Source organism: Pristiophorus japonicus, chromosome 8, assembly GCF_044704955.1.
Source record: "Pristiophorus japonicus isolate sPriJap1 chromosome 8, sPriJap1.hap1, whole genome shotgun sequence".
Classification (NCBI taxonomy): domain Eukaryota; kingdom Metazoa; phylum Chordata; class Chondrichthyes; family Pristiophoridae; genus Pristiophorus; species Pristiophorus japonicus.
Window position 1 is genome coordinate 42,924,252 of NC_091984.1, and position 27,000 is coordinate 42,951,251.

Below are 27,000 nucleotides of genomic sequence, written 5' to 3' on the forward strand. Positions count from 1 at the left end.
AGAACTTAGAACATAAGAACATAAGATTTAGGAACAGGAGTAGGCCATCTAGCCCCTCGAGCCTGCTCCGCCATTCAACAAGATCATGGCTGATCTGGCCGTGGACTCAGCTCCACTTACCCGCCCGTCCCCATACCCTTAATTCCCTTATTGGTTAAAAATCTATCTATCTGTGATTTGAATACATTCAATGAGCTAGCCTCAACTGCTTCCTTGGGCAGAGAATTCCACAGATTCACAACCCTCTGGGAGAAGAAATTCCTTCTCAACTCGGTTTTAAATTGGCTCCTCCATATTTTGAGGCTGTGCCCCCCTAGTTCTAGTCTCCCCGACCAGTGGAAACAACCTCTTTGCCTCTATCTTGTCTATCCCTTTCATTATTTTAAATGTTTCTATAAGATCCCCCCTCATCCTTCTGAACTCCAACAAGTAAAGACCCAGTCTACTCAATCTATCATCATAAGGTAACCCCCTCATCTCCGGAATCAGCCTAGTGAATTGTCTCTGTACTCCCCTCCAAAGCTAGTATATCCTTCTTTAAGTAAGGTGACCAAAACTGCACGCAGAACTCCAGGTGCAGCCTCACCAATACCCTATACAGTTGCAGCAGGACCTCCCTGCTTTTGTACTCCATCCCTCTCGCAATGAATGCCAACATTCCATTCGCCTTCCTGATTACCTGCTGCACCTGCAAACTAACTTTTTGGGATTCATGCACAAGGACCCCCAGGTCCCTCTGCACCGCAGCATGTTGTAATTTCTCCCCATTCAAATAATATTCCCTTTTACTGTTTTTTTCCCAAGGTGGATGACCTCACACTTTCCGACATTGTATTCCATCTGCCAAACCTTAGCCCATTCGCTTAACCTATCTAAATCTCTGTGTCCTGTACACGACCCGCTTTCCCACTAATCTTTGTGTCATCTGCAAATTTTGTTGCACTACACTCTGTCCCCTCTTCCAGGTCATCTATGTATATTGTAAACAGTTGTGGTCCCAGCACCGATCCCTGTGGAACACCACTAACCACTGATTTCCAACCTGAAAAGGACCCATTTATCCCGACTCTCTGCTTTCTGTTAGCCAGCCAATTCTCTATCCATGCTAATACATTTCCTCTGACTTCTTGTTTTTATTTCAGGTGCTCACATTTTCCTGATCTGGCACTCTAAGCAGGTTTCCGATCTATTTCTTCTGTTTCCCTTGGCCTCATTCTCCTTAGCTGTCGCTCACTCTTGCTTGCTGATTTCTTTTATTCTCTCAGCTTTGGGACAACGTTTAGCCTGTCTCATTGTGTGAAACTGAAAGGAGAGCTTAAGGCATATGAATATGAGCTGGGGGTGAGGGACAGAGAGGATGGTTGCAACCAAGACATCAACAACATATTATGGAAAATGGCTTTCAATTTTGATGGGTATGTTTCGAGTATATTGTAATGCTTGTTACTATAGTTGTACACGAGTAAAGCCAGGGGTCAGGAAAGGCTATTTGGCCCATCAAATTTCTGAAAGTTTAGACTGGGCAATAAATAGGCCTGCATGTTTTGCTTGTTAATCTAAGCTATTCCATTCCTTTCCAATTATTTGTGATTGGTTAAGCTCTGACCTCATTATTAGTTCACTATGATTTCCCATGATAATGATTCGTTAAATGCACTGACAATATTGTGACCACTCTGAAATAATGATTATTTATTAAATCATTCATTGCATCAGCAGATTTGTATAAGTTGACCGATGAACGATTAGGAGAAGGAGCCTATGCAAAGGTCCAAGGTTGTGTCAACCTGCACAGTGGAAAAGAATATGCTGTAAAGGTAAGGAGCAAAATGATATCGCTGCTTGTAATGGGGGATTCATTACTCGCTATGGAGGACATGGCTCCTGAAGATTGTAGCAGTTTCGTAGCCCTGTCCATATTGGAGTTATTTTGCTCTCTTACTCCTGGTTGTTGCTTGTAAGTTATTTTGTGTAGTGGCACAATTGATGAGTCCATGAAGGCCATGTACTATTGATTTACTGGATGTGGGTTTTATCCTGGAGTTTTCTGTCATAGCAAGGTATAGTCCAAACAGGTCATTGTGGAGATGCTAAATAAAGCTTGAGGAGATTGTGGGGGGAGGGGGGGAAAGATGTGCAGTGAGGTCAACTGTATTAACTGGAAGCATTGCCTTGAAGCATAACTTCTGTCCACTTAATGAGTAAGGTTTGAGGGGATGAAAATGATCAGATACAACTGATGTAATTGGATATAATTAATTACATTTTGCTGTGCTTATTCACTTTTGGGAAGATAACAATTTTTTGCTTTATTTCTCCTCTGCAATCTGCCACACTGTGTTTTCTCTGAAATATATACCACATGCAGCTGTTCTCCGAATCACTAAAGCCCATGAGCCAGCTCTTGAGAGCCATAGAATGGTGGGCTGGCAAAAAAACATCCTCATTTTTTGGGTTCTCTTCATGTGGCTGCATTGCAGTTGATTGGAAACCTTTGTTTAAGAGATTAAATCTCCTCTCTCATTGGCCTGGCGCAGCAGGCAGATTATACGTCCTTTATGCCATTGCATTTGATCTTTGTATTTGTTTTTTATTACAGGTACTGTATTGCAGTAGTGATTTAATTCAGCCTTTAAGGGAAGCTAAGCTCTTAGAAGTTTCGGATTTGTATTGTACATACTATCAGCTCACTGCTTTGCTTCTGGATTGAATACATTAGACTTTGCATATTCTGGGGAAGATGTGGTGTTTTGTCATCGTTATGATCATGAGGGCTATGATGACAATTATCATATAGCCTGGCAAACGTTTGTAAGATAAGAATGTATTCCTACACTATCATCTCAGCCTGACCACATTGTATACTGCTGATTTGTAGGGTCTTACATTATTATTGTATAATTAAAGTGGAGGATGTCAAATTGTGAAAACTGCCATGGGTTAAGTATACTTTATTGCCCAGGTTCATCCTGAGACTTGTGTTCCTCTTAGTTAAGCAGAGAAACTACAGGCTTGTATACAATATTTAGCTAGTGTGATTTTCTTAATAAAAACCGTGGTAAATAAGACTCGTATCATCTGATACTGTCTAAGCTTAATGCGCCCACTAAGACTTTTGATGAACTCTCCATATGTGCTTGCTGTGATTCTTTGACCACCTACAATTGGGAGGGTTGGTCCTGTTCCAACATATAGAAGATGCAGAATAAGACAATTGTTTTTGTTTATTTTGTTATGATTAGAACAGTAATGAAAGCACTTTGTTTTCTCCCCTACAGATTATTGAGAAGTCGTCCAATCTGAGCCGAAGTAGGGTATTCCGTGAAGTTGAGACTTTATATCAGTGTCAGGGAAACCAGTAAGTTTCAAATCTGCAATATGGGAGCTATGAGCAGTGATATCTTATAGGACTGATGTACTACTACCAGACAAACATTAGGACAATCTTATTAGTATTAGCATGCCAGTTTATTCTAGATATTTCTCTGTCTTTCCTTCTCCTCTCCTGCTGTTTCACTTTCTCTCCTTTTCTGCTTCATGCTTTTTCTGGTTCATTCTCCTTTTCTAGTTTACTTTTCTTTCTCTTTTTCCTATTCTAAGTTCGCTCTCTCTCTTGCTCTCTCTCTCCTGCTTATTTATTTGAAGAGTAGAAGGAAAGTGGACCCTGACACGGGTCTGATGGGACTAGGCTGGACCATTAACCAAGAACACTGGAGTATAGGCCAGGGCTGATGCAGCAGTGGGTGGGATTGAGCTAGAGTCATTGACCAAGAAGATCAGAGAGTAGGCCAGGGCCATCGCTACAGTGGGATTATGGACCTAGGAGAACTTTGTAAAGTTTCAATTGGCGCAGGAAGAAAATACAGTTATGTATGGCTATGCTGAGGGGAGAAACTTACCATGGTTGGCTGCAGTTTGAGTTGGTCAGAAAGAACCTCGGCAGACCCAGCCCCAGTACCAGCATAATTCAGATTCAGCTTACCTATTTCTAGAATATGCATTTCAAAGTGGCAATGCAGGAACATTCACCAAAGAATGTTCAACTCTGTAACTTTTGTGGTACTGTTCTCTATATTCCCAATAACACTGTTCTGCTTTCCTTGGCAATTGCTGCCATAATCTGATGACACTTTCAGCGTTTGATCATGTAGTACACCAAAGTCTTGGTCTTGTTGGACTATACATGATAAAAGGTATATAATTAAATAATTTTCCATTTTTATGCTTTACCTTTCTCACTAAGCCATAGCTAACCAGTGTGGGAGCATATCAGCTTCTTTCTGAAAGTCAGAATCTATAAATTCACAAATTTTTGTTATTGAGCCAAACCAACTGAGCATGCCGATCATATTAATTCCCACTAAAAATATGTAGCCATGTTCAGTCACTTCAGCTTTACAGCAGCAGCAACAGAAGCCTCAGAGCAGCATGGTGAGGTTAGGGGGGGGGAGGTGGGAGGGGAGTAAGCACTTTGCTTACTTTTATTTGTGAATGTGGACTGGGCCTTCAAAATGGTGAATGTTTGCATCAAACTAACAGTTGGCATGTATGACTATCACATCTACTCATTTTCACTGTTAAATGGGTTAAAGTGTTGTTGGAATCTGATGGTTGGAACCAAATCTTTAACCTGAGTCTCAGCAAAATGAATTTGAAATAAACCTGTGTTCTAATTTTTGTAGTAGAAACATTATTTTGTGGAAGTTTGAAATTGGTGACTGATTTGTCGAATGTAGTGGGCAAATTAATATAAGCTGCCGTTTTGAGAGTGTCAAAATCTTATATAGGCTGGATCATAATGAAAAGTATGAGGAAAAGGCCAGTTATATTTCCAAAGGTTATCACAGAGAAACTCACTGGAGAAATGTGCTGTGTGAAGAAAGGAAATCAATATATGATGAAAATGTTTTCATTTATTTCCTGTTCAATTGAGACAGGTATCATTTTTCCTTGGTTCTATCTTATTTACTAAGGGGTCTTGGGATTTGACTTTATTTCCATTTTTTTTATAGGAACATTTTAGAGCTGATTGAATTTTTTGAGGATGAAGCACAGTTTTATCTGGTCTTTGAAAAAATGCGTGGAGGTAGGTCATTATATGTTACTCCAACAACAAATAGTGTACTGCAAAATGTTACTGCTTTTTGCTTGGTGGTAAAGTGTGCAAGTGAATTAATGCATTGTAGCACAATAAAGTAAGACATTCCTTTGTGGCCTTTACTTGCCTCCCTCCCCATACACCTAGTAATAGTTTCCAGTTGTGAACTTCTTTTAGAAGGAAAGGTTAAACACAAGGTAACTGTGGGGTGCTTCCACAAAGGAATGGAAAGGAGAAAAGGTGACAGCAAATTATTCTGCCCTTGTCCCATCCAACTGTTGAGGTGGTTAGTGAAGACCACAAGATACTATTTAATGAAGAGCAGGGATTTCTCTTGGTGTCCTGACCAACAATCTTCCCTTGACCAACACTGCAAGGAACTCATCTTTACCTTATTGCTGCTTATGCACTATTTCTGTATACAGAGTTTTCTGCATGACAGGCACTTTAAAGTAATTCAGTGGGGCTGAATTTGAAGCCCCTACGAGCGCGTGCGAGAGGCCCTGCAAGTTCCGGGTTTCGGCATGCGCTGCGCATGCAGGCTGTTTGCCTAACTTCCGCCCAACGAATGCCCTTGAAATTCTTACACTTGGTAAAAGAAGGCGTAAGGCTTGCCTTTACCAGTGTACTAGTTTAAAAAAAACATAGAAAAATTAAATTTTATCACTCATTTATATGTTAACCATGTCCAATAAGGCAAGTTTATTTTTAGCCCCGTTAAATCCATATAGGGCTAAAAGTTCATTACATTAGCGGCACCTGTTAGTACACGGGTGTGGCACTAATGGTGTGGTAATGGCTTATCGCTCGGGCGCGGCGATTTTAGTGCCTCCCGATAATTTCATTAGGCTTTTAGCGGCGGTGCTAAGAAGTAGGGCCGGACCCTGCACCGCCACTGAGATCGTGACGTCAATGAGTGTGCAACGCCCCTTAAGCGCCCCGGATGGGAACTTCAGTCGGTTCCCCTCACTTACCTCCTGGCACTAATGATGCCAGAAAAAGCTGGCGTTCAGACCTGGGATTGCCACTCCCATGGCGATATTTAAAGGGATCAGTAACCGGGTCATTGGAAGCTCGGATTCAGTGCGAGCTTGTCTCCGCTCTCAATTTCTAGCTCTTGCTTTGTTGCAGCTGTTAGTGTCTTCAGTTGCTTTTGAGTGAAGATTTACAACTGCTCTGTTCTATCATTCATGGGGGCTGTGCTGACACTCCACCTTGCCATGCGGCAACCACTTCGGAGGCAGAGAGAGATAATGCTAAATGTGGCAAGAAGCACGAGGAGGGGCCCGCAGACGTCTCAACAGGAGGCCTGACCCTCCCAGGGTGTTCCGGGAGCATTTCTCCTACATTCATCTGTCAGAGGAGCAGTGCCGCAGAGGGCTGCGCTTCAGCAAGGAGGTGGTCACAGAACTCTTCCACCTCCTGCAGCCGGATCACCAACCTCCGATCAGGACCAGTACTTCTCCCTCTGGCAGTTAAGGTCACAGTCGCTCTCAGCTTCCTAGCTAGCAGCTCCTTCCAGGCTACAACAGGGATTATTGCAAACATTTCACAGTTTGCAGTCCATTGCTGCATCTGGGAAGTAATAGATGCTCTGTACAGTAGAAGAAGGGAGTACATCTCATTCAGCATGACCAGGGAGAAGCAGGAGTGCTCATGTAGCTTCGCAAGAGCTTCCCCATGGTTCAGGGTGCCATTGACTGCCCTCGTGGCCTTCTGGGCACCTCATCACAATGTAGAGGTGTTTCGTAACCGCAAAGGCTACCACTCTCTGAACGTTCAATTGGTGTGCGACCACAGGCAGCTCATCCTCAACGTCAATGGCCACTATTCTGGCAGCAGCAACGATGCATTCATCCTGCGACAGATCACTGTCCCAGCACTGTTCGAACCACCACAATGAAACGCACGGCTGGTTGCTCGGGGACAAGGGTTATCCACTCGCCACCTAGCTGATGGCAGCCCTCCACAACCCTTACACTCCTGCTCAGCACCAATATAATGAGAGCCATGCCGTCACCAGCAACCTCATCGAGCAGTCTATTGGGATTTGAAAACAACGGTCCCGCTGCCTTGACCGCTCTGGAGAAACCCTGCAGTACTCCCCTGATCGAGTCTTCCTTTTTATGCTTGTGTGCTGCTTGCTGCACAACCTGGCCATTCTGAGGGCCCAGCCATTGTCACCAGGGATTGCAGGTCCACCTCTGGAGGAAAAAGAGGGCGAGGAGGAGCAGGAAGATGCGGCAGGGAATTCCACAGGTTAACAACTCTCTGAGTGAAGAAGTTTCTCCTCATCTCAGTGCTAAATGGCCTACTCCTTATCCTTAGACTGTGTCCCCTGGTTCTGGACTTCCCCAACATCGGGAACATTCTTCCTGCATCTAACCTGTCCAGTCCCGTCAGAATTTTATATGTTTCTATGAGATCCGCTCTCATCCTTCTAAACTACAGTGAATACAGGCCCAGTTGATCCAGTCTCTGCTCATATGTCAGTTCTGCCATCCCAGGAATCAGTCTGGTGAACCTTCACTGCACTTCCTCAATAGCAAGAATGTCCTTCCTCTGATTAGGAGACCAAAACTGAACACAATATTCCAGGTGAGGCCTCACCAAGGCCTGTACAACTGCAGTAAGACCTACCTGCTCCTATACTCAAATCCCCTAGCTATGAAGGCCAACAAGCCATTTGCCGCCTTCACCGCCTGCTGTACCTGCATGCCAACTTTCAATGACTGATGTACCATGACACCCAGGTCTCGTTACACCTCCCCTTTTCCTAATCTGCGGCCATTCAGATAATATTCTACCATCATGTTTTTGCCACCAAAGTGGATAACCTCACATTTATCCACATTATACTGCATCTGCCATGCATTTGCCCACTCACCTAACGTGTCCAAGTCACCCTGCAGCTTCTTGGCATCCTCCTCACAGCTCACAACGCCACCCACCTTAGTGTCATCTGCAAACTTGGAGATATTACACTCAATTCCTTCATCTCAATCATTAATGTGTATTGTAAATAATTGGGGTCCCAGCACTGAGCCCTGCGGTATCCCACTAGTCACTGCCTGCCATTCTGAAAAGGACCCATTTACCCCGACTCTCTGCTTCCTGTCAGTCAACCAGTTCTCTATCCACGTCAATACGTTACCCCCAATACCACGTGCTTTAATTTTGCACACCAATCTCTTGTGTGGGACCTTGTCAAAAACCTTGAGAAAGTCCAAATACACCACATCCACTGGTTCTCCCTTGTCCACTCTACTAGTTACATCCTCAAAAAATTCTCGAAGATTTGTCAAGCATCATTTCCCTTTCATAAATCCTCTGGGATGCAGACTATCAGTGCCCTGGGGATTTATCGGCCTTCAATACCATCAATTTCCCTAACACAATTTCCTGACTAATAACGATTTCCTTCAGTTTCTCCTTCTCACTAGACCCTCGGTCCCCTAGTATTTCCGGAAGGTTATTTGTGCCTTCCTTTGTGAAGACAGAACCAAAGTATTTGTTCAATTGGTCTACCATTTCTTTGTTCCCCATTATAAATTCACCTGATTCTGACTGCAAGTGACCTACGTTTGTCTTCACTAATCTTTTTCTCTTCACATATCTGTAGAAGCTTTTGCAGTCAGTTTTTATGTTCCCTGCAAGCTTCCTCTCATACTCTATTTTCCCCCTCCTAATTAAACCCTTTGTCCTCCTGCTGAATTCTAAATTTCTCCCAGTCCTCAGGTTTTCTGCTTTTCCTGGCCAATTTATATGCCTCTTCCTTGGATTTAACACTATCCTTACAAAAATTGAAACGTCAAACCAACAATTTAATTTCACCCTCAACTCTCTCCCAACAGCCCTAATGGCCCACAACTAACAGTAACAATATATGTACAAACAGTTAAAGTAACAATGTACAAAAAGCCCCATTAACAAATAAACTGCCTTATTGGCCCTTTTAAAAAAATTCTTTCCCTTCCCTTCACTTTTCCCTCCCTCCCAACCCTACTCGATTGCTCCTCCTTCATTGAGCCCCAGTGGCTGCAGCATGGCTCATGGAAGGCTGCTCAGTCTGTGAGACAGATACTGCAGATGACCTCGCAGGACGCCCTCGACTAGCTCTGGGCCTGGAGGGCCCGGCTGCAGACTGCACCACCTCGGCATAGGCTGCAGCAGTTTGGATGGCTGGGGTGCACACAGCAGCAGGTTTCAGTGGAGAAGTGGCAGTGTTGGGAGCCGGAATGCTGTCATGAGAGAGGACAGCACCTTTCAGTTCGACCGACACACTGCCACTCTCCCAGGGCAGAGCCACAGCATCTGGAGCAATTTGTTTGAGTACAGATTGCTGGCCTGCTTCGGCACTGTGAGATCCCCGTTGGACTGGGGGGAACCCAGAGACGATGGCAGCAGTCAGCCCTTGCGTGACATCAACCTCAGTCTGCATGACAGCAGACTGAGTTTGCTTGCCACCAAGCACTGACTCCATTACAGCACTAAGCCGTTGCGTTGCTTCGGCCTGTGCTGAAATAACTGCTGCCACCTCACCCATGATGTGCGGCATGAGATTTGGGTCCCCACGGTCTCTCAGTCTACCGTCCTTTGCAAACTGCCCAAGGATGGGCTCGAAGGTCGGCCGAGAAACAAGTGCAATGCTCTCGGACACCCTTGCCATTGCATCCAGAAGCTCGCTGTGCATCACCAGTGACCGTTTGCCCAAAGCCTCCACATCGAGGTCCTCATCTGAGTCCTGTTGAGCAGAACTCGCGCGCAAACTCACCCGGGGGGATGACCCCCGAGTTTCTCTTTTCCCTTGGCCTTGCTGCATGCCGCTGGGTCCCGGAACTTCACCGTCATCAGACCCACCAACATGGCCTCCTCCAGCGATGTCGTCGCCTCACTGTCTGAGCCAGCTTGTTGTGGAGATACAGGCAGTGATGCAGTCTCATCTCCTCCCTCCTCCTCTCCCTCGTTGCTGCCAGTGGGAGGCTGTGGCACAGGCTCCTGTACTAGTGGTTATCAGAAAGAATAAAGGCACAAGAATGTGGTTAAGTTGAGGGGAGGTGGGCAGGAAGGGAGCAAGGAATGGAGACTGTATACTTAGATGGAAAGTGGGAAAGGCTTGTGGTGTGAGGGGGAAGTGGCGTGAGAGAAGAGGGGGAGGGGCTGAAATACCGTTATTATCCCTTGGGGGATCGGCCTCTCCCAGTGCTGCTGCACGACTTGAGCTCGAATTATCGCGGTCACTCACTCACTCCAAGTCAATAAGGGGCGTGAGGTCCAACTGACCTGCTCACGCCTGTTATGAGCAAGCTGCAAGAACAAAGAAAGCATTTGAGAGAGTGTGCAGATGTGTGTTTGTCAGATGTGCCTACCATAGTTGGATAGCTGTTAATGTATGCAAGACGTGAGATGTGGGTGTCCCTTTCATTCAGTGGGCACAGTTGGTGGGTGAGTGCTGGAATGTGACGGTTCGTACACTGTGTGCAAACAGTCAGGTTGACATTGTGGCATGTAGAGGTTTTTGAAGAATGTACTCACCCTGACCACCCGAGTGAGGTTGTTCAATTTCTTGCGGCATTGGGTGGCACTTGTGCCCGCCACGCCTCTAGCAGACACGTGCTGCACCACCTCCTCCAAAGGTGTTTAAAAACATTGGACAGTGGCCTCCTGCCACTCAGGAAACATAGAGACCCGTCGCCCCTCCACCAGAGCCTCCAGGGCGCCCACACGGAATCGGTGAGCTCTCTGGCGAAGCCTCTGCCCTGCCATCTTCCTCCTTCACCGACCAGTGCACAGGTTGCAATGATGAGATTGAGGCTGCAAAGCATCATTGACCTCCCCTTTAAGAACCAGAAGGCGGCAGTATATCTAAGGACAAATTAGCGCGGCAGAACTTGATTTGCGCTGCTTGATTTTGTGCTCCACTTCCCTCTTGGGGCGCTAAAGCTGAAGGTTGTGGTCGCGGCGCTAATTATCACCAGGCGCTAAAATTACCAACCAGGCAATGTTACCGCCTCAAAATAGTCGACAACAAATTTTTAGCCCATAAATTTTTTTCAAAAAATTACATTTTTGTTTAAAATATTTAATTCAATGGCATTTTAATTAATTTTAATGGGTCAAGTTTCGGCCTGAGTTGCTCTTATTTTTTTGAGCAATTGGTTTAGAATGGAGTTTCTTAGAAATTGCAATTCTCGGCATTTAGTCTGCTCCAGTTCTAGTCAGTTCGAACAGTTTCATTCTGGAACAGATTTTTTTTTTCAAAAGGGGGCGTGTCCGGTCACTTACGCCTGTTTTGAAAGTTTAGGCAGTGAAAACTTACTCCAAACTAACTTAAAATGGAGTAAGTGTATATTTTTGTACGCTCAGAAAAACCTTGCCTACACTTAGAAAATCAGGCGTAGGGAATGGGGGGTGGGGGGAGGGAAGGGAAGTTTACAAACATGAAACACTTCACTTTTAAAAATAAAGAGCCATCATCAATAATAAATTATAAATAAATCAATAAATCACCAAATAAATCAATCAAAAAAATTTTTAAATAAAAAAAAATGTAAAAATCAATAAATAAAAAATTAAGTTTCTACTCACCGACTGCAGCACCGGGAGCCCTCCAACAGCGTGCTGGGACGACCCCCCCCCCCCCCCCCCCCCCCAGTGTGTCTCTCTCTGTCTCAGTCAGTGTCTCTCTCTCTCTCTCTCTCTCTCTGGCAGTGTGTGTCTCTCTCTCTGTCTGTCTGTGTCAGTGTCTCTCTCTCTGTCAGTGTCTTTCTCTGTCTGTCAGTGTCTGTGTTTCTGACAGCGGGAGGAGGGGGGGAGAGGGAGGGAGGGGGGGGAAGAGTAGAGGGAGGGAGGGGGAAGAGGGAGGGAGTGGGGGAAGAGGAGAGGGAGGGAGGGGGAAGAGGGGAGGGAGTGGGGGAAGAGGAGAGGGAGTGGGGAAGAGAAGAGGGGGGGGAAGAGGAGAGGGAGGGAGGGGGGAAGAGGAGAGGGAGGGGGGGAAGAGGGGAGGGAGGGAGGGGAGGAAGAGGAGGGGGAGGGAGGGAGGGGGGGAAGAGGAGAGGGAGGGGGGAAGAGAAGAGGAGAGGGAGAGGGAGGGGGAAAGGAGAGGGAGGGGAGGGGGGAAGAGGAGGAGGGAGGGAGGGGGTGAAGAGGAGAGGGAGGGAGGGGGTGAAGAGGAGAGGGAGGGAGGGGGTGAAGAGGAGAGGGAGAGAGGGGGGAAGGAGGAGGGGGAGAGAGGGGGGTGAGGGAGAGGGAGAGGGGGGAAGAGGAGCGGGGAGGGAGGGGGGTGAAGAGGAGAGGGAGGGAGGGAGGGGGGGGGGTGGGGAGAGGAGAGGGGGGAGGCTGAACGGGCCCGGTCGACGTGAAGAAGCCGGGCCGAAGACTTCGGACGGGGTCCGCCCCCAGCAAGATCCCGGTTCGGCGGGCCCCACCGAAGGAAGAGGGAGCGGACCGGACCTGAAGGGGGTGGGGGGCGCGGGGGGAGCCGGAGCGGAGCGGGAGCTGGGAGGGGTGGGGGCGGGGGGGTGAGCGCGGATGGCAGTGGAGCGGGAGGTGGGGGCAGGGGGGGCTGGAAGCTGCAAGCAGCGGAGCGGGAGCTGGGAGGGGTGGGGACGGGGGGGTGAGCGCGGATGGCAGTGGAGCGGGAGGTGGGGGTAGGGGGGGCTGGAAGCTGCAAGCAGCGGAGCGGGAGCTGGGAGGGGTGGTGGCCAGGGCGGGGAGGGAGGTGAGAGAGTCAGAGGGAGCGTGAGCTGAATGGGGGGGAAGCCGGAGCCAGAGCAGGAGCTGGACGAGGGAGGTGCAGTCTGATCCACGCCGCCCCAGTGAGCCCATTTGGCCAGGACTAGGGCCAGTGTACTTCGGGCCCCTCCCACACAGTTTCGGGCGCCTGGAGCTACTGCTCACAGGGACCTGGCTCCGCCCCCACAGCTTGTGCTGTGTCGCGCCGAGGGCCTGGATCGACCTGAGAGAGTGGAGAATACCAAGGTAAGTTTTCAGCGCGGTTTTGAGCGCGGAAATCAGGCGGGGCTGCGCCGTTCTAGCCTTGATCGAAACTTGACCCTAAATATGTAATTTTGAAACATGCCCAATGTGTTTGTGTATTTTTTTAAGTGATCCCTATTCATACTTATGGGAGTTCTGTACAAATGGGAACCCCGTAAGTATGAATGGGGATTCCCTTCTTTTATTGGTTGGGCAAGCCCACATGATCCCAGGGCCGCTTGCGAATCGCATGCACCCCTGAAATACATAGGCCTTTACCCATGGGCACCAGGAGTGGCCTGGAGGGCGAATTTACGAAGCTCCCGGACCACCAGGTAAATTCGCCCGCAGGAAGCCTCCGACCGCAATTTCTACCCCATTGTATGTGAAGAATTTTGCAATGTTATTATAGAGACGGGGAGCTAAATAAATGCCATCTGTCCACCCTCCCCTGCTCTCTTCCATCTAGCCTTCCTCTCTTCCGTCCATCCACCCTTGTTTAATGTTTGGTTCAATGGCTTTGGAAACTTAGCAGCAGGTAGTGTTTTTGTAAATGAATGGTGCTTAGAGTATCGGCAGATGGAAAAGAGGAGCATATGACTACATGTTGAGTAGGGCTGAAGGAGACTGTTTAGTCCTGTAGCACATCCTTCCATAAAATGTATGGTGTCTCTAGCCTCTTCCCACCCCTTGCCCATCACTGCCTCTAACTATGTCTTGAATGTTTACATAGAGTTTGGCTGCACTAGCTTATCTGAAACGCCAATACCAGTATTTATCACTCTTTGTTTGGAGCAGTAATGACTAAAGTCAGTCCAAAAGTTTTTTTTTAGCCAGTTTGTATCTTGTCCTGCAGCATGGTTTAGCTTGAAATATGGTCCGTATTAACTTTTTTCTATTCCACTTGGTCTTATAAACCTCTTGAAGTCCGGTATCATTTATCTTCTTTCAAGGCTGTAAAGTCTGTGGGCCCGAAATTCAGTACCGCTGGAAAGCTGGTGCTGCCCCCACCTTTTTGCGCCGAAAATTTTTGTGTCTGGGCCACCCCATATTCAGCTCCAAAAGTGAACTAATGAGTTCCAACACTAATGAACCCTTCCAAAGTGGATTTTTCAGCGGTGTGGCTGTCTTAATTTGACCGTTATCACTACTGAGAAATTTAGCATGCAGGTAAGGGTTTCTAAAGAGCCAGCTGCTCCCTGGCCTTTTTAAAGGCCTGGGTTTGCAGCAAGGCCCTGAGGGAGGAAGGAGTTTGGAAGGATGGCTGGTGTAAGAGGTGCAAGGGGAACCAACAGGTTCACTGATATGGAGCTGGAGACACTGATGGACGGTGCGGAAGACAGAAGAAGAATATTGTTTTCTGACATGGGGAGATCTGGCAGACAGGCAGTACATAATGCATGGAGGGAGATTGCAGGGGAGGTGTCAGGCACCTCCATATATGTGAGGACGCACCCTCCCAGGAGGGTGCTGGCCAGTCTGCACCTGGCCCTTCCAGGGTAGCGATGGGTCGACGCCTCCTAGCTCTGGGGCGACAGGGATCCTCCCCCTCCTCCTCAGGTGGTACTGCTGGCTCGATCTCCAGCGGCTGTCTTCTCATGATGGCCAGGTTGTGCAGCATGCAGCAGACCACAACGATTATGGAGACCCATAGAGGAGAGTACTGCAAGGTGCCACCAGAGTGGTGCAGGACCGGAACCCCTGCTTTAAGGATAGAAACATAGAAAATAGGTGCAGGAGCAGGCCATTCAGCCCTTCTAGCCTGCACCGCCATTCAATGAGTTCATGGCTGAACATGAAACTTCAGTACCCCCTTCCTGCTTTCTCGCCATAACCCTTGATCCCCCGAGTAGTAAGGACTTCATCTAACTCCCTTTTGAATATATTTAGTGAATTGGCCTCAACTACTTTCTGTGGTAGAGAATTCCACAGGTTCACCACTCTCTGGGTGAAGAAGTTTCTCCTCATCTCAGTCCTAAATGGCTTCCCCCTTATCCTTAGACTGTGACCCCTGGTTCTGGACTTCCCCAACATTGGGAACATTCTTCCTGCATCCAACCTGTCCAAACCCGTCAAGAATTTTAAACGTTTCTATGAGGTCCCCTCTCACTCTTCTGAACTCCAGTGAATACAAGCCCAGTTGATCCAGTCTTTCTTGATAGGTCAGTCCCACCATCCCGGGAATCAGTCTGGTGAATCTTCGCTGCACTCCCTCAATAGCAAGAACGTCCTTCCTCAAGTTAGGAGACCAAAACTGTACACAATACTCCAGGTGTGGCCTCACCAAGGCCCTATACAACTGTAGCAACACCTCCCTGCCCCTGTACTCAAATCCCCTCGCTATGAAGGCCATTTGCTTTCTTAACCGCCTGCTGTACCTGCATGCCAACCTTCAATGATGATGTACCATGACACCCAGGTCTCGCTGCACCTTCCCCCTTCCTAATCTGTCACCATTAGATAATAGTCTGTCTCTCTGTTTTTACGACCAAAGTGGATAACCTCACCTTTATCCACATTATACTTCATCTGCCACGCATTTGCCCACTCACCTAACCTATCCAAGTCACTCTGCAGCCTCATAGCATCCTCCTCGCAGCTCACACTGCCACCCAACTTTGTGTCATCCGCAAATTTGGAGATACTACATTTAATCCCCTCGTCTAAATCATTAATGTACAATGTAAACAGCTGGGGCCCCAGCACAGAACCTTGCGGTACCCCACTAGTCGCTGCCTGCCATTCTGAAAAGTACCCATTTACTCCTACTCTTTGCTTCCTGTCTGACAACCAGTTCTCAATCCACGTCAGCACACTACCCCCAATCCCATGTGCTTTAACTTTGCACATTAATCTCCTGTGTGGGACCTTGTCGAAAGCCTTCTGAAAGTCCAAATATACCACATCAACTGGTTCTCCTTTGTCCACTTTACTGGAAACATCCTCAAAAAATTCCAGAAGATTTGTCAAGCATGATCTCCCTTTCACAAATCCATGTTGACTTGGACCTATCATGTCACCATTTTCCAAATGCGCTGCTATGACATCCTTAATAATTGATTCCATCATTTTACCCACTACTGAGGTCAGGCTGACCGGTCTATAATTCCCTGCTTTCTCTCTCCCTCCTTTTTTAAAAAGTGGGGTTACATTGGTACCCTCCACTCGATAGGAACTGATCCAGAGTCAATGGAATGTTGGAAAATGACTGTCAATGCATCCGCTATTTCCAAGGCCACCTCCTGAAGTACTCTGGGATGCAGTCCATCAGGCCCTGGGGATTTATCGGCCTTCAATCCCATCAATTTCCCCAACACAATTTCCCGACTAATAAAGATTTCCCTCAGTTCCTCCTCCTTACTAGACCCTCTGATCCCTTTTATATCCGGAAGGTTGTTTGTGTCCTCCTTAGTGAATACTGAACCAAAGTACTTGTTCAATTGGTCTGCCATTTCTTTGTTCCCCGTTATGACTTCCCCTGATTCTGACTGCAGGGGACCTACGTTTGTCTTTACTAACCTTTTTCTCTTTACATACCTATAGAAACTTTTGCAATCCGCCTGAATGTTCCCTGCAAGCTTCTTCTCGTACTCCATTTTCCCTGCCCTAATCAAACCCTTTGTCCTCCTCTGCTGAGTTCTAAATTTCTCCCAGTCCCCAGGTTCGCTGCTATTTCTGGCCAATTTGTATGCCACTTCCTTGGCTTTAATACTATCCCTGATTTCCCTAGATAGCCACGGTTGAGCCACCTTCCCTTTTTTATTTTTACGCCAGACAGGAATGTACAATTGTTGTAATTCATCCATGCGGTCTCTAAATGTCTGCCATTGCCCATCCACAGTCAACCCCTTAAGTATCATTCGCCAATCTATCTTAGCCAATTCATGCCTCATACCTTCAAAGTTACCCTTCTTTAAGTTCTGGACCATGGTCTCTGAATTAACTGTTTCATTCTCCATCCTAATGCAGAATTCCACCATATTATGGTCACTCTTCCCCAAGGGCCTCGCACAATGAGATTGTTAATTAATCCTCTCTCATTACACAACACCCAGCCTAAGATGGCCTCCCCCCTAGTTGGTTCCTCGACATATTGGTCTAGAAAACCATCCCTTATGCACTCCAGGAAATCCTCCTCCACCGTATTGCTTCCAGTTTGGCTAGCCCAATCTATGTGCATATTAAAGTCACCCATTATAACTGCTGCACCTTTATTGCATGCATTCCTAATTTCCTGTTTGATGCCCTCCCCAACATCACTACTACTGTTTGGAGGTCTGTACACAACTCCCACTAACGTTTTTTGCCCTTTAGTGTTCTGCAGCTCTACCCATATAGATTCCACATCATCCAAGCTAATGTCTTTCCTAACTATTGCATTAATCTCCTCTTTAACCAACAATGCTACCCCACCTCCTTTTCCTTTTATTCTATCCTTCCTGAATGTTGAATACCCCTGGATGTTGAGTTCCCAGCCCTGATCATCCTGGAGCCACGTCTCCGTAATCCCAATCACATCATATTTGTTAACACCTATTTGCACAGTTAATTCATCCACCTTATTGCGGATACTCCTTGCATTAAGACACAAAGCCTTGAGGCTTGCTTTTTTAACACCCTTTGTCCTTTTAGAATTTTGCTGTACAGTGGCCCTTTTTGTTCTTTGCCTTGGGTTTCTCTGCCCTCCACTTTTCCTCATCTCCTTTCTGTCTTTAGCTTTTGCCTCATTTTTGTCTCCCTCTGTCTCCCTGCATAGGTTCCCATCCCCCTGCAATATTAGTTTAACTCCTCCCCAACAGCACTAGCAAACACTCCCCCTAGGACATTGGTTCCGGTCCTGCCCAGGTGCAGACCGTCCGGTTTGTACTGGTCCCACCTCCCCCAGAACCGGTTCCAATGCCCCAGGAATTTGAATCCCTCCCTGCTGCACCACTGCTCAAGCCACGTATTCATCTGCGCTATCCTGCGATTCCTACTCTGACTAGCACGTGGCACTGGTAGCAATCCCGAGATTACTACTTTTGAGGTCCTACTTTTTAATTTAGCTCCTAGCTCCTTAAATTCTTTTCGTAGGACCTCATCCCTTTTTTTACCTATGTCGTCGGTACCAATGTGCACCACGACAACTGGCTGTTCTCCCTCCCATTTGAGAATGTCTTGCACCCACTCCGAGACATCCTTGACCCTTGCACCAGGGAGGCAACATACCATCCTGGAGTCTCGGTTGCGGCCGCAGAAACGCCTATCTATTCCCCTCACCATCGAATCCCCTATCACTATCGCGCTCCCAATCTTTTTCCTGCCCTTCTGTGCAGCAGAGCCAGCCACAGTGCCATGAACTTGGCTGCTGCTGCCCTCCCCTGATGAGTCATCCCCCCCCAACAGTACTCAAAGCAGTGTATCTGTTTTGCAGGGGGATGACCACAGGGGACCCCTGCACTATCTTTCTTGCACTACTCTTCCTGCTGGTCTTCCATTCCCTATCTGTCTGTGGACCCTTCTCCTGCGGTAAGACCAACTCACTACACGTGATACTCACGTCATTCTCAGTATCGTGGATGCTCCAGAGTGAATCCACCCTCAGCTCCAATTCCGCAACGCGGACCATCAAGAGCTCGAGGCGGATACACTTCCCACACACGTAGCGCCCAGGGACACCGGAAGTGTCCCCGAGTTCCCACATGGTACAGGAGGAGCATATCACGTGACCGAGCTCTCCTGCCATGTCTTAACCCTTAGATACACTTAAATTGGTAGTAACAATGCTAAAGTTCACTTACTGATATAAAAAATAAAAAGAAAAGCTACTCACCAATCACCAGCCAATCACTTACCCCATTGGCTGTGACATCACTTTTTGATTCCCTTCTACTTCTATTTTGCTTTCTCTCCCGCTGTAGCTGCACCGGTACGCCTTTGATAGGTCACTCCCCTCTCACCAACTGCCGCTGGCTCTCGATCTCCCGCTGGGCCTTTTATAGGTCACTCCCCTCTCCAACTGCCGCTGGCTCTCGATCTCCCGCTGGGCTTTTGATAGGTCACTCCCCTCTCCAACTGCCGCTGGCTCTCGATCTCCCGCTGGGCCTTTTATAGGTCGCTCCCCTCTCACCAACTGCCGCTGGCTCTCGATCTCCCGCTGGGCTTTTGATAGGCCGCTCCCCTCTCACCAACTGCCGCTGGCTCTCGATCTCCCTCTGGGCCTTTGATAGGTCACTCCCCTCTCACCAACTGCCGCTGGCTCTCGATCTCCCCCTGGGCTTTTGATAGGTCGCTCCCCTCTCATCAACTGCCGCTGGCTCTCGATCTCCCGCTGGGCTTTTGATAGGTCGCTCCCCTCTCACCAACTGCCGCTGGCTCTCGATCTCCCGCTGGGCTTTTGATAGGTCGCTCCCCTCTCACCAACTGATGCCTATGCACTGCTCGATGATGAACCTGGTGGCACAATGAGCGTCATTGTATACATGCTCTGGCAGTGTCCTGGGGTTCCGCAGAGGAGTGAACAGCCAAGTGGACAGGGGATATCCCTTGTCCCCAAGCAGCCAACCGCAACCCTGATTCGGGCCGGTGAAGACTGTGGGCCTACTGTTCTAGTGTAGAATGAACGAATCATGGCTGCTGCCTCCCTTGCCCGCTGATGGCGACGCCGTCTCCTGCGTGCCGCCCTGCTTCTGACCAGGTGTATCCTCCCAACACTCCTCCCATCCACAGGGTGAACCCTGCCAAGCAGATCTCTGCAGCCCAAACACTCCGCTAAAAAGTCAGACCTGAAAGTTGTACAAAAGTACAGGGGTATGTGCAATCCTCTGAGCAGCATTCAGCTGGTTTAATGGAGCCAAAACAATTAATAAAATGATATGAAAAGATAAATACTGCACATGCTGGAAAATGAAATAAAAACATTAATAATTAATAAAGCTATATCAAAAGATAAATACTGCAGATGCATGCTGGAAAATGAAATAAAAACAATAATAAGTAATAAAACTTTTTACCTACCAAAGGGCTCCAGTGGTGTCGCGTTCGAGCACCGCATCGAAAACCAAGCAGGGGCACTGCCGGGAAAAGTCCGACCTTTTCCTCGGTGAATTTCGCTGTGGTAGTCCCTTTCCAGCAGCCCGCACACTGCAGACCTCAACGCTGGAAACCTTCCGGCGGAAGTGAACACCGCTGAAATCCTCCCCGAGCTGAATATGGCTCGGGGAGGGAAAAGTACCTGACTGCGGCGGCCCATCGATTTTTTTTTGATTGAGCGCCCAAACTGCACGGTAGCCGTCCCTTCGGGGATGGTGAATTTCGGGCCCTGTGTTTTTCTAACTTTTCCTTATAACTCAGCCCTCTCCCGTGAGGAATTAACTTTTTGTGCGCTTTCTCTGCATCACCTCCAGAGTTTACATTTCTTCCTTGTGCTTCAATGACCTGACTGAATTGTGTTTTCAAGCTGTAGTGTGACAAACATACTATACAGCTTCAATATTCAACTTCCAGTTGTTTCCCTCAACGTCCTCACTGCAGGGTTTATAAAATGTTAATTTCTTTCTTTACTTCATGTTTTGTTCCTGTTTGGGTGTTTTAGTGTACGATTACTAATACTAGGTTACATTTTTACCGTGCTGCTCGGTGTTATGTCCTTTAAGGTATTTCTATTTTCATCAGCTATGGTTTTCAGAAGTACTATTCCTTCATGCCTCTCACTAGTGAATTTGTTTAAGCCCTCATTCCCTTGAAGTTGGACACTTTAAAGTTGTGTAGCTCGTAATTGGTTTGTGATGTTAACTTAGACCTACATCATGTCAACTTTAATTATATTGTGGTTTTTGCCCTCATGTTCCTAATATGCGATCTGAGTTGAGATATGAGGTACTTCTTCTGGCATCCCTAATATGTTACCAGATTAAAAGCTATGTTGCCTCCAGTGACATCCCTAATGCACTAGGTCAGAAAACAGTCGTGCACTACATTTTCTTGTTCAGATTCCACATTTTATTAGGTTCCACATTTTATTAGGTTGGTTAAAGTCCCCATCAGGATAACCTTCCTATTTTGACACATCTTCATGAGGTGTAGTTAACTTCTTCTTGAGCAGTCCCCCGGAGTCGAGGATGACTTACTTCCACACTAAGGTGACTGATGAGACCAATGTGGGATCCACAGTCTCTGTCACAGGTGGGCAGATGGTGGTTGGAGGGACGGGTGGGTAGGATGCTTGATTTGTCGTATATATAGTCAACAAAGGCACTGTAGTTATTCAGTACTTCACCCAATGAGAATACCTGCACACATGTAGCACAGTGCATGGAAGTGAAATGAAATAGCCTACATTTGAATCAGTTGAGTTGTATTAAAGGCAAAAAAAGTCACAATGCTGTGCTTCCTCTTAAAAAGGACTAACTAGGGCAAAGAACAATGGGCAGTGTTACCTCAATCAGGGTCAGTGTTTTAAACATGAAGAAATTGCTGAAGGCAACTTGCTCTTTTAGCTCTGAACAAATGGCTGCCAAACGGCGTTAACCTGCATTTTTTGTTGCACACCTCGCTTCTTTTCTTTTAAAATTACATTTCACAAGCGTACAGCATTTTCAGAATAAACTAGATGTCATCTCAATAAGAATGGAGCCAAAATAAAGTCCCAGGGAAATCGATCCCTTTTCTGGTGAGTTTACAGATTTCGGCAGAAGTGTGGTAGTGGGGTGCTAAAATTGACCTTGGTGTCGCTGGCTTAAAGAGCAAGGGAAATAAATCAATCTGAATTCCTGCTTCTGGATGTTATCCACTGACACTTCTTGAAACTGTGTGCGTGTGAACATGTGGTGCGGACGGGATTGCCCTTGACTAGTCACGGCTCTTGTAGCTAAATAGCTCGCTGAGGCTGGTTATGCAGGTTTGAGCAAGTTACTGGAAGGTCATGGTACTGACGAAGGGTCATCGACCTGAAACATTAACTCTGTTTCTCTTTTCACATATGCTGCCTGACCTGCTGAGTATTTCCAGCATTTTCTGTTTTAATTGCAGCCTAACCATTTGCAGCAGCTACAAAATAGATATCATCTTGCTTTCATATTCACTGTCTCTATATAAAACTTGGACCACACTTGGAGTACTATGAACAGTTCTGGCCTCTATTTTATAAAAAGGATTTAGGCACTGGAGAAGGTGCAAAAAAGATTTATTAGAATGATATAAAAACTGAGAGGTTATACCTATCTATCTAGGATAGATCCTTGGGGGCACCAGATATAATGGAGCGGGAAGAGAAACCATTGTAGATGATTCTGTGACTACAACTGGATAGATAAGAATGGGACCAGACCAGTGCAGCAATAGATCCAATAGGGAGTTCAGGATAAGCTGCTTTACCCAGAGAGTGGTTAGAATGTGGAACTCACTACCACAAGGAGTAGTTGAGGCGAATAGTATAGCTGCAATTAAGGGGAAGCTAGATAAGCACATGAAGGAGATGAATAGAAAGAAATGTTGGTGGGGGTGGGTGAAGAGGGGATGAGACTTGTGTGGAGTATTATCACCGGCATGGACCTATTGGGCCAAATGGCCTGTTTCTGTGCTATAAATACTTTAATACTTTGTAAAACCTCAAAACCAATTTGTCGTTATCTACATGCAATACTGCCATTAGAAAGCTGTGTAAATCTGCTCTCCTAGATTTCTCTCTTTGACTTCATTGAACATTTCAGTTGCTGAAGAGAAAGTTTGGTAATAACATGAATGTTCTTGCTCAATAGTGATAGAGAATGTAGAATGCACAGACAGATTTCCAGTTCAAAAGTTAACCAAATGCAATAACTTATCCACATAAAATTAAGACCACACATGTGGGAACTAATGAACTCAGCAAATGATTTCTGTGTAATTTCACGTTCTAGATGATTAACTGCTCAGCTTCACTATCATGGTTTATGACATCATGCAAATTGTTCAAGTAGAGTAGTGCTTTCTGGAGAGTGCTTCGTTATGCTGTACATGACACATTCATTAGTCCTTTATCTGAGCTATAGTTTTTGTAATTTGTTACAGTCTCCAGTGGCAGTTACAAATCTGTCTCTGCACACGTCATGCAGCCATTGTGGAATTAGAATATATGCTTGAAAAACTTCATCTATATGCTAATGTCGCAGACTAAAGGGGGTTATCATTAGACAATGGATACAGATTACCTGTTCCACAGGCAGAATGTAAATACAGGATTTGATGCAGTGCCCACTAATTGAGTCAGTGTTCTAAAGAACAATTGATACAACTATCAACAGTTGATGGGTACCACCTCCACAAATGTTTTTTCTGATTCTAATATTACTTGAGACTAATCCTGTTGTAAATAAATTTCAAAATTAATTAATGTGGCTGGAAAAGGTTACGTTTTATCCTCTTCCTGCATCAAAATCCGATTTTAGTACTGTACTGCATTTTCTCCTTTTTTTTTAATGGTTTAGTAACAATGGACCATCGGCATAATTTTCTTGTATTGAAAACTGTATCATATAAACCCAATCCCATTGGTTTTTTTCTCCCTTGTCAGCAGGTTTATAATGTTGCATACAATTTCTGACATCTGTCAATTCCCAACACCTGTCAGCAGCAAAGCCATGGCTCATATAACCTGTGTTCCTTCCAGTTAAAGGTTGTCATACTGCTGAGGCGAGTTACACTGGACAGATCATGTAATTGGGTGAGACAAAGTGTAGTCCAGAATGATAATCTAAGGCTAAGCATTTTAAATAGTTAAAGTTTCCGATTGTCTTAACAAAAGCAACCAAATCCTGCTCAAGTCCCTGGCTACTTTGCCAAGGATAAACCTTAATTAGGATTATTTCAAGATCAAGATTTCTGTAAACTACTGATTAAAAATAGGAAATCTTTTATCATGGAACCGTTTAATTCCCTGGTCAGCAATGTAACTGAAAACAAAGATACATGTTGGAAATTACTGGTTTAAGAAATAGATGGTTTGATGGATTCCCCTGGATTCAGCATAGCTCCAACCATTTTGAAGTCTTGCCTTTCTATTCACTGCCTCCCTCTTACTCTGTTTCCTGTGGAAACTGAAATGAGGAGGAATTTCTTCTCTCAAAGGCTTGTAAATCTATAGAATTCTCTGCCCCAGAGAGCTGTGGAGGTTGGGTCACTGAATATATTTAAGGCGGAGATAGACAGATTTTTGAGCGATAAGGGAATAAAGGATTATGGGGAGCGGGCAGGGAAGTGGAGCTGAGTCCATGATCGGATCAGCCATGATCGTATTAAATGGCGGAGCAGGCTCGAGGGGCCAAGTGTCCTACTCCTGCTCCTATTTCTTACGTTCTTATGAGTTGCTCTGGGATGCAGATGATGGGATATTCCCATTAGTGACATCACTGGAAACAGCTAGCAAGAAGGAAAACCCTACTTAAGGATTTGTCAGTAAAAACTTGATGTCTTTTTCTAAATGTCAAAACTTTGCTCAGGTTATTTTATTTAATTTATAAAATGCAGTATTTTGAACAAAAGGTACCAATGTAGCGTTTCTGACATATTTACTTGGCTATATTGGCTGATATTTGTTTTTAAGTTTCCCTGTGCCATCTCCAGTGAAGAAGGCAGACTGGAGAGCTATTTCAAAGCTTCTGACCTTGCAATCCTATAGTTGACTGTTTGAAGGCACTCAATGGTTTAGGATATTTCCTGAATAGAAGCACTTGCAGCATCCTATGAGAGTATGGTTGTGATCAGTAGTTTGACTTGTGAGGAATGCAGGCGCAAACCAACATTTCATTACGCTGTGATCCGGTTTTCCTCTGATGCTTGGGTTAGAACTGCACACAAAATTAACAATCCTAGCTGCACCCTGTTTTGCCGTTTGAAAAATCCCATTCATGTAATATTAGCATTTAAAAACAAACTCTGCTTTCTAGGATCCATCCTGACCCACATTCAGAGAAGAAAGCACTTTAATGAGAGAGAAGCGAGTATTGTTGTGAAAGACATTGCATCTGCCTTGGATTTTCTACACACCAAAGGTAAGGAGAGTCAGTGCCTCTTTCCCACACCACTCCTTTAGCCACGTGTTCACTTCCCTAATCAGCTTAACCCTATGCTTAAAAAGGAAAGAACAGGGTACTTTCTAAATGGTGAAAGGCTGAGCACAGTGGAGGTTTTTCTTTATGCGTAGCTGAGATGTGGGTGTCGCTGGCAAGTCCAGCATTTATTGCCCACCCCTAATTGCCCTTGAAAAGATGGTGATGAGCTGCCTTCTTGAACCGCTGCAGTCCTTGTGAAGGTTCTCCCATAGTGCTGTTAGGGAGCGAGTTCCAGGATATTGACCCAGTGACAATGAAGGAATGGCGATATATTGCCAAGTCAGGATGATGAGTGACTTGGAGGGGAACGTAGAGGTGGTGGTGTTCCCATGTGTCTGCTGCCCTTGTCCTTCTAGGTGGTAGAGCTCGTGGGTTTGGGAGGTGCTGCCGAAGAAGCCTTCGTGAGTTGCTGCAGTGCATCTTGTAGATGGTACACACTGCAGCCACGGTACGTCAGGGATGGAGGGAGTGAATGTTTAAGGTGGTGGATGGGGTGTCAATCAAGCAGCAGCTTTGTCCTGGATGGTGTTGAGCTTCTTGAGTGTTGATGGAGCCGCACTCATCCAGGCAAGTGGAGAGTATTCCATCACACTCCTGACTTGTGCCTTGGAGATGGGGAAAAGGCTTTGGGGAGTTAGGACATGAGACACTCATCGCAGAATACCCAGTCTCTGACCTGTTCTTGTGGGTCCAGGTACTCGATCATTAAAATGTCATGAACAGCTACAGAAAATATTCAAAAAGGCTTATGGGGATGCTGGCCTTTATATCTGGAGGACTAGAATACAACAACAACTTGTATTTATATAGCACCTTTAACGTCGTGACTCGGAACTCCTACATGGCAAGCGAGCCCCAGGTAGGCAGAGGAAACGTTTCAAGGACACCCTCTAAGCCTCCTTGATAAAGTGCAACATCCCCACCGGCACCTAGGGCGGTCTTGGGCCAGGGATTCCTAAGTGGAGGAAAAGCATCCGGGAGGGCACTGAGCACCTCTAGTCTCATCGCCGAGAGCATGCAGAAACCAAGCGTAGACAGCGGAAGGAGCGTGCGGCAAACCAGACACCCCACCCACCCTTTTCTTCAATGACTGACTGTCCCACCTGTGACAGAGACTGTAATTCCTGTATTGGACTGTACAGTCACCTGAGAACTCACTTTGAATGGAAGCAAGTCTTCCTTGATTTCGAGGGACTGCCTATGATGATTGATGAATGTAGTGGAACGTCCCAAGGCACTTCACAGGAGTATTATGCAATAAAAATTTGATACCAAGCCGCATAAGTAGAAATTAGCACAGGTGACCAAAAGCTTGGTCAAAGAGGTATGTATTAAGGAGCATCTTGAAGCCAGTGTAGGTCAGTGGGAACAGGGGTGATTGGTGAGTGGGACTTAGTGCGAGTTAGGACATGGGTAGCCGAATTTTGGATCACCTCTAGTTTACGCAGGGTAAAATGTGGGAGGCCAGCCAAGAGTGCGTTGGAATAGTCAAGTCTAGAGGTAACAAAGGCATGGATGAGGGCTTCAACAGCGGTTGAGCTGAGGCAAGGATGGAGACGGGTGATGTTACGGAAGTAGAAGGGGGTAGAAGTTATGCTGCAGTTTTACAAAACCCTGGTTAGACTACACTTAGAGTACCGTGAGCAGTGTTGGGCACCACACCTTAGGAAGAATATATTGGCCTTGGAGGAAGTGCAGTGTAAATTTACTAGAATGGTACCTGGACTTCAAAGGTTACGTTACAAGGAGAGATTACACAAATTAGGGTTGTATTCCCTCGAATTTGGATGGTTAAGGGGTGATCTGATCGAAGCTTTCAGGATTTTAAGGGGAACCGATAGGCTAGATAGAGAGAAA

At 46.3% G+C, this 27,000-nt stretch overlaps 1 protein-coding gene across 2 annotated transcripts in view; it reads left to right on the top strand.

Annotated features, from left to right (window-relative positions):
- LOC139268486 (MAP kinase-interacting serine/threonine-protein kinase 1-like) overlaps positions 1-27,000 on the top strand; it is a 94,985-nt gene that overhangs the window by 35,647 nt on the left and 32,338 nt on the right. For both annotated transcript variants that reach the window (XM_070886717.1, XM_070886718.1), the window contains exons 5-8: positions 1,720-1,817; positions 3,279-3,358; positions 5,013-5,086; positions 24,979-25,083. In XM_070886717.1, the coding sequence (XP_070742818.1) occupies positions 1,720-1,817; positions 3,279-3,358; positions 5,013-5,086; positions 24,979-25,083 (357 nt within the window). The remainder of the gene's footprint in view (positions 1-1,719; positions 1,818-3,278; positions 3,359-5,012; positions 5,087-24,978; positions 25,084-27,000) is intronic.